The 13,373-nt window shown below is 44.2% G+C and overlaps 2 protein-coding genes across 4 annotated transcripts in view; both read left to right on the top strand.

Moving 5' to 3' along the window:
* Positions 1 to 13,373, top strand: part of THSD1 (thrombospondin type 1 domain containing 1) — a 65,709-nt gene that overhangs the window by 24,040 nt on the left and 28,296 nt on the right. For 2 of the 3 annotated variants that reach the window (XM_082602007.1, XM_082602006.1), the window contains one exon: positions 596 to 3,313. In XM_082602007.1, coding sequence (XP_082458133.1) covers positions 596 to 1,950 — 1,355 coding nt within the window. In that variant the 3' untranslated portion in view covers positions 1,951 to 3,313. Of the gene's footprint in view, positions 1 to 595; positions 3,314 to 13,373 lie in introns of those variants that run through there. The other variant, XR_014291707.1, reaches the window with a different exon arrangement.
* The window catches only part of LOC309792390 (phosphatidylinositol 3,4,5-trisphosphate 3-phosphatase TPTE2-like), a 120,532-nt gene continuing 111,904 nt past the window's right edge, over positions 4,746 to 13,373 (top strand). The window contains exon 1 of the mRNA XM_082602008.1: positions 4,746 to 7,828. Coding sequence (XP_082458134.1) covers positions 7,784 to 7,828 — 45 coding nt within the window. The 5' untranslated portion in view covers positions 4,746 to 7,783. The remainder of the gene's footprint in view (positions 7,829 to 13,373) is intronic.

Here is a 13,373-nt window from a genome sequence, read left to right as displayed (position 1 = left end):
AGCTGAGAAAACAAGGGTGAGAAAGCAGAGGCTTCAACACTTAGGAAAGGCAGTTCCTGGACACTGGGAGGGAAAAGTGAGCTGTAGTATATTGCCAGACGACGTATTTTCACCTATTAATTTCTCTTGAGATGTGCAAATTTAGCTACAACCTGCCTAAACTGTTTTGCATTCCAAGTGTTACACTTGGCAGAAATTTTCCGAGGTGCATCTCAAAGGTGCATTTAATTATAGATATCCCATGTTTACCTTAAGTGAAAAACCTTGACTTTTACCTTGAAACGTTCCTCATGAGGCTTCTTTGTAGAAAACTGGGGACAAGTGTCAGCCAGAGCCAGTGAGCCAAGGAGTCACCTTGATTGTGGCTCACCTGCTCACCTCGCTTCTACCAGTCTTTGTTTTTCAGCTTGGCTTAAAAGCCTGCCTGCAGAAATATATGTAAGACCAGAAATTCCAGTCCTTGTTTATTTTCCTTCCTTCTTTAATTGCTACGTAATTAGAGCAAGCCACTCAGAGACCTTAGACCCAGGCAGAGAAAACGATACTAGAGAATGCATTCGTTCTTCCTTTTTTTTTTTTTTTTTTTTTTTTGTAGCTTTCCAGCCATCCAGTCCGTCTCCTTTCCAACCCCAGGCTCCCGTGAAGTCCAACAACATCGTGACGGTCACTGGGATATCCCTGTGCTTGTTCATCATCGTGGCCACCGTGCTCATCACGCTGTGGCGGAAGCTGGGCCGCGCCCCCAAGTGCAGCACCCCAGTCCGCCACAACTCCCTGCACGCGCCCGGCTGCCGGAAGAACTCGGACGAGGAGAACATCTGCGAGCTGAGCGAGCCCCGTGGTAGCTTCTCAGATGCGGGCGACGGGCCAGCGGGGAGCCCCGGGGGCCAGGGCATCCCTCTGACCTACCGGCGGAGCGTGCCGGCGCCCCCCGACGACGAGACCTCGGGCAGCGAGAGCTTCCAGTCCAACGCCCAGAAGATCATCCCGCCCCTGTTCAGCTACCGCCTGGCCCAGCAGCAGTTGAAGGAGATGAAGAAGAAAGGCCTGACGGAGACCACCAAGGTGTACCACGTGTCCCAGAGCCCCCTGACGGACACCGCCATCGACGCCGCCGTCGCCACGCCCCCGGGAGGCTCCGAGAGCCCCGAAGAAGCCGCGGCGGCCGGCAAGTTCCGCCTCAAATCCCCGTTTCTGGAGCAGCCGCCCGCGGTCGGCGCCGGGGACAGGCCCCCCTCCCGGCTGGACCACCCGCTCTCGCCGGCCAGCTGCGCCGTCAGCCCCAGCCAGAGCCTCCTCCGCAAGTCGCAGATGAGGAGCCACCCCCGGGGGTCCCATTTCCGGAGGACGGCAAGTTTCCACGAGGCCAGGCAGGCCCGACCGTTCCGGGAGCGGAGCCTGTCCACGCTGACCCCCCGGCAGGCCCCCGCCTACAGCTCCAGGAGCCGGACGTGGGACCAGGCGGGAGAGCGAGCCCGGCCCCCGAGTCGAGGCGCCACCCTGTTTCCGGAGAAACAGGACCACTGTCCAGGGGCAGGTGGAAGCAGTGGCCCGTTAAGCCCTTTCCCTAAACCCCACACCCTGGGGCAGCCCAAGAGGAAACCAGACCTGGGGGATCGCCAGGCAGCGTTCGTGGCGGGAGGTGAGAGCACGGAGCCTCACCGGCCTCGGAGGGGACCGTCCCCCAGTCACAGGAATGTCTCAAGGAAGCGGCCTTCCTCCCCGGCCCCCAGAGATAGCTACCAGAGGGTCAGTGCTCTGAGCCCTTCTCAGTGTCGGAAAGACAAGTGCCAGAGCTTCCCCGCCCACCCGGAGTTCGCCTACTACGACAACACATCCTTCGGCCTCACGGAGGCGGAGCAGGGGATGCTGGACCTCCCGGGATATTTTGGGTCAAACGAAGAAGATGAAACCACAAGTACGCTGAGTGTGGAGAAGCTGGTCATCTAGACCGAGATCAGCCTGAGACTTCACACAGCTGGGGTCCTTTGCCCAGCTCAGGGTATCAGCTGCTCGCATTGTTCTGTGGACTGTTTTGTGTAACGATTTGTACAGCAGGACAGGATGTGGGGAGGTGGTAACTGACACCGGTGTCCGCATGTGTTTTAATTCGTAAGGAAGAAGTTATTTATCCGGAGCTTTTCCCTTCGTTATCCTGTTTCTATTGGCTTATTACTACTAACTCTGATAATAAAAATTTAAACAAGAGTGAAATAGGGCTTGGTCTCTCATGTGAATATGAAAAATGACAAGATGCAACTTGGCAGGTTCCAACTTGAAACAAACCTGGGAGTTTCAACAGGAAGAAGGGCTGGAACAAAGTAAGCTGCTAATACAACCCTGAACTGTAATTTATTACGTTTGAAATCCTTCAGAATTTGACTCCTGCACGGGCAGTATTGAACAGGTTTTATATTTGACTGATTAAGTCAATTATGGCTATTCCTAGGTTACCTAGAATTGGTGATACCACAAGATATTCCAGAAGAACTTTCAGGCCAGAGTTGGGTGATATCTTACTGTTTTTTACACAAGAAAGAGTGCTGGGGACTCGACACAAACTTTATGTGAGTTAGTTCTGTTTTGGAGAAAGAATATAAGAAGCTGATTGTTCAGGTAGTGAGTCAAATGAAGACCTATCCATCATTGTTCTGAGCAAAAAGTAAACATTTTGGAAAGGAAGGTGTTGTCTCCCAGGAGAGCATCAACTGGAACCTGGGCAGTGGATGTTTGTCAGGATGCTGCCTGGCATCAGGATGCTGACTGTGTGCTCCTGGACCAAGCTGGCAGCCAAGACCCCAGGAGTGTCATTCTGAAACTGGTGTGTGTATTTTTTTTTTTTTTTAATAGAGGACGTTTACTATTTCTTTGCTGGTCAAATAGAACACAGATGGGGAGTACTCAGGGGAGGGGTGCCTTGTAAAGGGATGTATGTGGCGGTTTCTTGGGAAATAGTCCAAGGAGTCTTCTCAGCAAAGGGACTTGGGCTGGTGTGTCATAAGCATCCAACACACCCAGTCCTTGGCCTTAAGTTGGGGTCCCCCCCATAGGCGGTCTGTGGAGAGTCTCACTTTTTTTCCCAGCTCCTTTGCTGGAATCCACACTCCCAGTGTGATGGGGCGCTTGGTCCTAGAGAGGGGTCTGGAGAGCCCCCAGGAAACAGCCCAGGGTTGGTAAGAGGGCTCCTGTGCCCACTGCCCAAGGGGACGAGAACCCTGCAGGGTGCTAAAGGCTGCCCACCTCTCCTCTGCCCTCTCTCCTTCCCCCAGGCTGGGCAAGAGAAGAGGAGAGATGAGTAGGGCCCCCAGCCTCTACTGAGTCCCAGGGGCCTCAGGGTGGGGTGGAGGAGGGGTGGAGAGTGAGGGTCTTGGCCATCAACAGACGCTGTAAACTTTGGTTTAAAACAATACCTTAAGTGGAGGCAGGGCTTCCAGCCTGGGACCAGAAGTATCATAATATCATGTTATTTAGAAAGTATGTGAATTAATCTCAAGTATATGGAAAACAGGTAGGCTGGATTATGATTTTACAGCTTAAGCTTTTGTAATTGGAAGAAAGAGGGAAATATAGAAAAGAAGTCTTTTTAAAGTATTTATTTATTTATTTATTGGCTGTGCCGGGTCTTCGTTGCCGCATGCAGGAACTTTAGTTGTGGCATGAGGGATCTAGTTCCCTGACCAGGGATCGAACCTGGGCCCCCTGCATTGGGAGCATGGAGTCTTAGCCACTGGACCACCAGGGAAGTCCTGAGAAAAGAAGTCTTTTAGAAATTTAGAATCACTTTATGTTTTCTGATTCAATCTGCCTACCACATTTTACAAGTAAAGAATTCGAGGCTTGGGAAGGAAATTAACTCCTGCCGGGTTGGATAGACATGGACTCATATTTTAATTCTAACTGCCATACTGTTTGCACTCTGCTCTCACAGCCTTTTTGAGTCTTCTCCAACAGCAGAAACTTCCTGAGAAAGCTGGCCCTTTTTTTTGCAGTGAGAGGGCATAGAGAGATGCCTTTACTAGCTTTTCCCAAAGGAAGGAAGCTCTCTGCTGCCTGATGTGAGAACTGGTCTTGCAGCTTGCTTTGTTTGGAAGTGAGGGCTACCCAAAAGAACCTAGAGGTCACGTTCCATCATTGGAAGTCTGTCATCAGGTATCATGTGGGCACTCTGCAATCTGGTATACTTCCTTTCAGACCTTGAACTTGACACCTTATCTGCATACACTTGAGTAGCTGCACTTTCTTTTTGTTCACCATGACCTCTCTTAGCTGCCACACCCACCCTGCCTTTTAGACTATGTTTTCCTTGTTCCTTCTAGAGCTTATCAGGATGTCAGCCTGCTGGCGAGGTTTCAGGGACCATTGGAGAGAGTGGAATTAGATGGGGAAAAAAATCACAAATAAAAAAATGCAAATACTGTACTTTAAAAAAATTCTTTTATATTTGTTGCATTACCACCTCATTTGTTCCATTATTATTGAAAGCTAAAATATATTTCCTTTTGGAAATGCTTTAATAATAGCTATCTACCTTTCAGGAACTGGAGGAATCGATTATTCAAAGGTTTCTGACAACTGATAGAAAGAAGAGGAAATCAGATTTTTTAATCTCCCTTTTCTTTATTTGTCCTACTAGAAAGCTCTGTTCTCTTTCCAAGTTCACAGGCTTGTGTGCCAACCTTTGACAGAAGGTATGCTTGCTTGTTCCAGTCTTCACAATGAATTTCCAAAAAATTGTTTTTATCAGACTGAGACAAAAACAGCTATGGGGAAGGTGAAAATTAGAGAAAAACAGTATGAACAGAAAGATCTTCTGTTAAATTATGTTCTTCCCCTGTATATCATGCATTTAAATTAATATCACAGTGAATTAATACCAGCATATAATATGTTCACCATCTACCTAGCCCAGTTTTCTGTGGGTCAATCTCTACATTTCAAAGTTAAGCGAATTTGGCCTCTGTCTCTGAGAAAAAGAAAAGTGGGTGCTTCGGCATTGTCTTTGGTGGTTAAGTGGTTAACTTCCTTAGAAATAATCTCCTATTCCTCACCAGCATGTCCCTAGGTCCTAGCCCCAGTGGCTGCCATTAAGTAGGCTCTCAATAAAGATTTGTTGACTAAATGACCAGCTATTCAAAAGACCTCAAACTATATTTGTGGTTGAAACAGAACAATTCTGTGTAACACTTTAAATCTTAAACCATTAAGAATGAGATGTGTTCCTGCGAGATACTGTGGGGTTTTTAATTTCTAGAAGTATCCAAAAATGAAGAAATCCTTACCTTTTGGGGATAATACCCTGGCTGAAGATGAAGGTATCTCTAGAGCCTTTCGCAGTGTCTGTACACAGTAGTTAACAAATACTGCATGTATATGAGAGAGTGGCTTCCATGTGGGTGGGGTACCCCGTCTTCCTAGCAAGTCTTCTATTCACCGCCCTGCCCGGAGTCTGCCCCACCTTGTTGGGTCAGTTGCTCTCCAGATGTGACTTCTAAAGTGGATTTATTTCACAGAGCCGAGAGCCCTCAGTGTGCCACGCCCTTGGCACAATTGCCCAAATGATGACTAGCCCTTCCTACCAGTGTTCTCTCCTCAAGCTCTGTTCTACTCCAACCTGACCCACAAAATATAAAACTGCTGTTTTACAACTTTGATGAGTTCTCACTTGATTCTAGATATGTAACTTGTAAAATGGTATTGCACAGTTTATTCTGGGCAGTTTCTGAGTCATTTTTATACACAGATGACAGCATATTGTAAATGCGTCGTATTATGTAAGGGCTTGTTTCTCCAGGTCATACCAGCCGAGTCATGGTTTGGAAAAAAAGAAGTATTTGGCATAGTCAAAAGCATATAAGTTTAATCCTGGCCCTTCCCGTTCTAGCTGTGTGATCTTAGGCAAGTCACTTAATCACATGAGCCTCTGTTTTTCAAGTGTAAAATGGGCATAATCATCCCTATCCTTGCTACTGAAGGTTCAAGGTGGGGACTTGAGTAAGAGAGAAAAAGAGACTAAGCAATTTCAATGGATTTCTGGAAGACTAAGCACATGGAAAAACACTGAGTGGGAGAAGCTATAGCCCGGGATGTGCTTGGAGGGTCTTGCAGAAAACAGGGGAGCCTCCCTCTGTGCCAGAACCTTGCTGAGGTTGGGGACTCAGTAAAGTTATTGGAATGACTAAAAGATGGAACATAGTGAAGATCTCTATACAAAATGGTCATCCTCCATCCCTGTTCCTCAACTCTGGTGCCAGGAACCCCCAGCAACTAGATGTTCAATCACAGAGAAAACCAAAACTAACCAACCAATGACCAGAGGGGACTTTTATAAAGACAGTGAAGGATCTTTCTGAGAAAACTTGGGCAGCTGCAGCTGTTGGTACCGCGGCGCAAAGTCATCTACATTCCAGCATTTGAGAGGCCTCAGCACAACGATCAGATCTCTGACTATTCACCTTAAATTGAAGCCTGCCAATCAGCAAGTTCCACATACGTGCTAAGAGTCCAAGTCAGCCTTTCTCCTATCTCATTCTTAAGAATAGCCTGACACCTGGAGTCACCAAACATTTGAGAAAAACCTACAGTATGACAAAGAAAGGTAAACAGAGAAGAAGCGACCCCAGAAGAAACATAATTCAGGGAATATAAGAAGAGCCAAATAAAAATCCTACAAAATGAGTTACTTATCACTAGAGAGATGTGAAATGATATTACATCTGTTAAACAAGAACATGATGCTACAAAAAGGAAGCGTCAGAAAATGGGAAGGAACTCTTGGAAATGATATATTCAACAGATCAATAGATGAGTGAAACAAGTTTGGCAAGTGTTAACAGTTGTTGAAGTCTGGTGGTGGATATATAAGTGTTCCTGTACTATTCTACCAACTTTTCTGAATACTGGAATATTTCATTAATAAATGTTTGAAAAAACAAAATAAAAAAGATAACAGTTTGACATAAAAATTCACTGAAGAAGTGAATCCTGCTTTTGACACTTAGTAGCTATATGACAGCAATGATGTCAAGAGATGGTTCTTGGGGAGGGAATGGGAACTGGGGGAGACTTGATTCTATGCAGATCTTCCATGGAGCCACCACCTGTGCCACCCAGAAGCATAAGGGCAGCATGCTTTAGCACAGACCTCTTAAACACTACATTTTGGCTCCGAAGGCCCACCCACCAAAAGCTATGTGACCCGGGTGAAGTACTTAATTTATCCATGGACCTAGTTTCGAGTAGATCTGAAGGATGAAGAGGAAAGAGGAGTTTAGGATGACTTCCAGAATTCTGGCTGGAGTGACACCTCAGAAAGAGGAGGCGTAGGCATTCCTGGGGGGTTGGGAAGTATTTCAGGCCAAAGGACTCAAAGAGGAAAGAATGACCTTCTCTGTAGAAGCAGTGTGGGGACTCAGTCATCTAATTTTAACAACATGGGATTTCTGCTTGTATCCCAAGCTGATGAAGAGGAACGAAGCAATTATGTCTGTTCTTTCAAATGTTCTATAATGAGCATATATTGCTCTAGTTGTAAATAGAGATTATTGTTAAAGCATTCCTATGGTGTAAAGCTCAGAAACAGCAAAAACTGCTACAGGGTGTTGTATATTATGAGCTATATTTTTAATTGAGTATTTATATGATTGTGTGCTAAAATTAAGCTTTTAAGTGCATGCATTTGAACCGATAAAATAAATTTATATCAGTTGATGTATAACAGCAAGATGCAGCTTGATGTGTTTTGGCAGCAGTTGAGGGAAAACCTGACAACAGCTATAACCACAGGATGGGACATCCAACCCCGGCAGCGAAGGTGGCATCCGGAGTAGAGGTGAGTAGTGAGGGACGATTCTCGCAGCTGGAGTGCTGCTGAAACAATAGACGGGGCAGCTGGGGGTGGGAGCCATTCAGGATCCCCAAGGAAGGAAAAAATCTAGGGTGCGGGAGGTGGGAGGTCCGGTACTAACACCAGGAGCAAATCCTACTAATAACAGTACAAGATGGCTCACCAATTGCATTTCTGGGTATTAGTAATAGATTATCCCTGACCTTCACCATAACTTTGTATGATTGTTATGTTTGGTTTGGTTTTGTCAGAGTTAAAAAAAAAAAAGGCAAATAGTACAGGAAGATTTACAAAAGGAAGCAATGGTTCCTTGCTCTTTGTTCCCCAGCCTCAGTCCCACTTTGCAAGGCAACCACTTTTAGCTTCCTGGCTCTTGATTCTGCTGCTGATGCCCTCCAACTGTGTAAAGACGATGGACCTACTATTTTATGACATTACTTATTGACTCTTGCAATGACAGATATTCATTTTACTTCATATCACCCCCGCACACACAATAGTTACATCACTGTTTTTATCTTATTCACTTTTGCAGCTTTAATTTCCTTAAACTTTTGTTTTTAGTTCTCCCAAACACAGACAGCATCTCTTGGCTTTCCATTTTGTGAGAGGAGGGTATCTGAGCTCCTACGTCTCCTAGACTCCCCACCTCTTCTTCCACCTCCAAACTTTTCATCAAGCTGTACTCAGATTTCCATGGCTGAGAACATTTACATTCCATTCTGTAACCACAGTTAAGTCTTCTACAGTTTGTCCCTAGGTGAGAGTCTGTTAAAGTCTAATAGACAGTAACAATAGACAGCATTAACGCAAACTTTCCTTCACAGCGGAGACAAGAAGTGTGTTTCCTCCTCTGTAGTCAGTGTCACAACCCCGTGCTGCTCAATTGCTCAGAATCGTGGTTAGTTAGATTTTTTTCTTTTCCTAGCGTTTTCTTCTTCTTAAAATTAAAAAAAAAAAATTATTTAATTTATTTTTTGGCTGCGTTGCGTCTTCATTGCTGTGTGCTGGCTTTCTCTAGTTGCGGCGAGCGGGGGCTATTCTACGTTGTGGTGCGCATGCTTCTCACTGCCGTGGCTTCTCTTTGTTGTGGAGCACAGGCTCTAGGCGTACGGGCTTCAGTAGTTGTGGCTCACAGGCTCTAGAGCGCAGGCTCAGCAGCTGCAGCACACGGGCTTAGTTGCTCCGCAGCATGTGGGATCTTCCCGGACCAGGGATCGAACCTGCGTTCCCTGCATTGGCAGGCGGACTCTTAACCACTGCACCACCAGAGAAGTCCCTTAGGCATCTTCTCATATGCTTGTCCTTCCAGTGTTTCTTTATGCCAACATTATTTATTACACATATTTTTATTTCCCTCATTCCTTACACAAAATATAAAGGTTTTAGTATCTTAACACGCTTAACTTTAAATGTGTGTCTTTCTACTTTTAAAATGTGCAAATAAGGCTCATAATAACCAATCACATATAAACTTAAGAAATTGCTGATTCTAAATGTTAAATGTTGGATACACATTTTTAAATAAAGTCATGAGACTTTATTCCCACTTTCCGTCCCTGCCAACCATAAATATATAGCCACCTGGGAGAATTTACAAGCCTGTACTCTCACAGTACTTGACTCATAAACCAGTTTTGCGTTAATCTCATTGCTTTATACTTATTCATATGCTTTTTTTTAAGATTTTTTTTCTTTGACGTGGACCTTTTTTTAAAAAGTCTTTATTGAATTTGTTACAATATTGCTTCTGTTTTATGTTTTGGTTTTTTGCCGATGAGGCATGTGGGATCTTAGCTCCCTGACCAGGCATCGAACCGGCACCCCCTGCATTGGAAGATGAAGTCTTAACCACTGGACCACCAGGGAAGTCCCACTTATCATATGCTTTTGTTCCCAATAGTGTGTGAGGGCTGGGAGCAGGGATCGTATATACTATTCTTCCGTGTCTCAAGCAGCACTTGTAGGGGAAGGTTCATTGTCTCTGGAATCTTTGCTCTACCATCCCCCAGCTTGTGTGTGGTACACCACTGCTGTGGACTTCAGTTTTCTCATCCATAAAGGAAGAAGAATCTCTTCTTGCTGGACTGTTGATGATATTGAGTGAGTTGATGTGAGTGAAGGGCCCAGTGTGTGGCCCAGCTATCCTCCGAGCTCTCAGTGTCCCTTGGCCACCATTTGACTTGTCCCTAGATTCAACTTCCATTTCCATTTCTGACATCAGCTCTTTTGATAGATTTTACATATTTATTTCTTTATTTTCTTGTCCCAACCAGTCAAAACCCATCATGATATCCCTGTGCTCTCTCTTTTGAAAATAGGTGTTCTTGCTTCTTAATTCAGAGCAAAAATGGCATGAATGGAGGGAGTGAGATGGGAACACCCAGTTTCACAACTCCAGGGCACAAAGCTCCCGCAGTCTTCTGAACCACGTCTTCTGGAGTTGTGCAACCTCTCAGCCCTACTTCCTGGCCTCCAACCTACAAAACTATCTGTTTTCAAACCCTTCTTAGTCTACTTTGTCCCTGTCCCTTCTACCTGTGCTAAGGACCACATCCCTTCCCTGATTGCCTCAGGCTCTGTGGAGGAGTGATTTACTCCATTTCCTTCTCTTTCATCAGCTCTTTTCTTTTCTTCTCCTCCCCTCACACCCCATTCACTCTTCAGTTCATTGCAGTCTGGCTTTTACCTCCACTAAACTGAAGCTGACTCCAGTAAAAATCACTCTAATTTCAAGGCCTTTGCTCTTGCTCACCGAAACTTTTTAATCACTCTATTTTACATTGCATCCCAGCAACTCTGCTGTGAAAACCAATTTATAAGCCTTACCATTCTAAAATCACCTTTGTATTTTATCTGTTTTTGTAGGGCAATTACAATTCTGTTTATCCATTTTGTAGCTACTAGAGTCACAGGTGGTCATTTTAGACCGCAAACTCCAGAAGGACAAAAAGCCTTGTAACCCTCAGCCTGTGGTTGAACAGAGTATCTGGTGCTTCATATATACTGGCTGAGGTGACTTAAGCAGAGTTCAGAACAACTTTCAAGCAAGCTCAGAAATGGCAAGATTAGAAGCAGATTTGCTGTGATTTTACTTATAAACAACAAGAAGTTTTGCTCCTGATAAATGGAAGGTGCCGGTTTATCTAAAGGAATAAGAAAGAAAACTGATGACATGACTTCCTAAATCTAAATCCTTTGAGTAAAATCAGGGAATAGGAAAACCCACTTAGATGCCTGTATGATGTGTGGTTATGCTCAGAGTAGGCTCTCTACAAATTCCTGTTGGATGAGTCCAGCTACCCTGCTGGATACAGCTTTAATGAGCTCCCAGGAGCAGCTAGCCATATCCCTTAATAATGTCTTCCTGCTGACAGCTGCAAGACCTGCATGGTGGTAACATCCTTGTTAGACAATGGAAGAGGAGAAAGGCCAATCCTGGGTAAACATCTAGGAATTTAGTACGAAAAGTTTAGCAAAGAACTGTATAAAACTGCAAATAAGACTAAATATCAGTTAATGCAAACTTCATATTGTTAGGTATACCAATTAAAAAAACAAAAACAAGAGCTGTCTGCTTGCCTAAGGTTTGCCTTTAGCCAACAGGTGAGTTTTGGACAAAATGTTTTTTTGGGTTTTTTTTAGGTGTTTATTTTTTTATTTCTTTTTTTTTTCTTTATTGGAGTATAATTGCTTTACAGTGCTGTGTTAGTTTCTGCTGTATCACAAGGTGAATCAGCTATACATATACATATATCCCCATATCCCCTCCCTCTTGTGTCTCCCTCCCACCCTCCCTATCCCACCCCTCTAGGTGGTCACAAAGCACCGAGCTGATCTCCCTGTGCTATGCGGCTGCTTCCCACTAGCTATCTATTTTACATTTGGTAGTGTATATATGTCCATGCCACTCTCTCACTTCGTCCCAGCTTACCCTTTGGACAAAATGTTTAAATTAGAATCATTTGTTGATGATGCCGATACAAGCCAGTTTTCCACCATTGCTAACACTCCCAATTGATCTTACTTCACTCATTTACATAATACATGAGACTCCTGAAGGCAGGAACCCCAGGCTCACAGAAAGCAGAAACCAGAGAGAGACATTTAGGGGCCAAACTGGCCTAAAATTAGAATTTAGTCTTCAAAATTGGTTTAGCCAAGCTTTCAGAACTTACGGGCATTGTTTCTTTACCTAATTTCTCTTAAGAGCTTTGTGGAGTGCTACCACTTGTGGAAACACTTTGAAAAGAAGGGCTTGTTATAAGTAATTTCCCAGAGGATCTTACAGATACGCATTTTTTCCAATAATCAAGAAGTTGTGTGCGTTCCATGTAGCAGCCTCGATGCATAGATGTATGACATCTCATTGAATTTGCATGGCCAATGGGAGGCTCAGAGAGCAAAGCCTTGCTCAAGGGTACCCAACCGTCACCTGGCCAGAAACAGTCCCCTGAACCCAATACCATGTCCTTTCCATGGGTCCCGAAGGCAATACATGATTTCCTATCATTTTGGGGTGCTGAAAAGAATAGTAATTTTATAATCTAGAAACGATTGGCCTGAAGGTAGATTGGGTGCAAGATTAGAATAAAATAAAAATCTCTAACGTTTTTGGGTGCCTACTATGTGCTGGCATTATTTTAAGTGCTTACAGGTATGAATTCAATTAATACATCAGCTCTATAAGGCATTATCCCATTTCACAGAGGAAGAAAGTGAGGTACAAAGAAGATAAATAACTTGTTTGCCCAAGAGTACAAGCAGTCAGTGAACTGCTAAGCCAGCAGTCCAACTCCAGGGTTCATATATATACATACAATAAACCATGTTGTAGCTATTTCTCTTTTATTTAAGGGGCAGGGGTGAGGGTGGTGAGAGACAGCAAATTAAGCACTAGTCTGTATTCAAAATCCAGTGAAATGTTTCTGATATAAAAATGATTTGTCTCTATTGATACTTTGATTGACATTCAGCGTTTTATTACTATGGCATCCTGTGATATAAATGTACACTTTCTTTGGTGAGTTCTAGAACTTTAAAATATCGTTGGAAGCTAATTATATGGATACATCTAAACAATTTTCTTGTTTTCCTAATTGTTTATTGTTATTAGGAAAACAAGGGGGGGGAAACGTGGGATGAGTAGCTCTCAGCAGTGGAAGAGCTACAGCTCTCCTCCCATGAAATCACCATCTGTTTCTGTCTGACCATTGCTGAGTCCAGATGTTCCTAACCTCCTAGCACAATTCCCACAGTGAATGTTTTCCAACTGAAACTTCTTTGTTCAAGAAAATCAAGGCAGAGCAATATTTTATGGAGGTTGGACTTTGGCTGTTTTGAGCCACATGTTATTAAAACACAATTCTCCTGATGCATTTGTGCTGTGTTCCCAATCAGAAATGTGACCCCCCCATTCATTATATTGAACTTTGGTTTTTGCATGACAAAAAAATTTAAATTTCAAGTCTGAGTTATTACAGGAAAGATTTCTTCTAAAATATGAGAGGTAACAGGAACTTGCTATGGG

Source organism: Mesoplodon mirus (genome assembly GCF_964341445.2).
Source record: "Mesoplodon mirus genome assembly, chromosome: 17".
Taxonomy (NCBI): Eukaryota; Metazoa; Chordata; class Mammalia; order Artiodactyla; family Ziphiidae; genus Mesoplodon; species Mesoplodon mirus.
The sequence above is the reverse complement of the archived record's forward strand: the minus strand, read 5'-3'. Positions and strand labels throughout refer to the sequence as shown.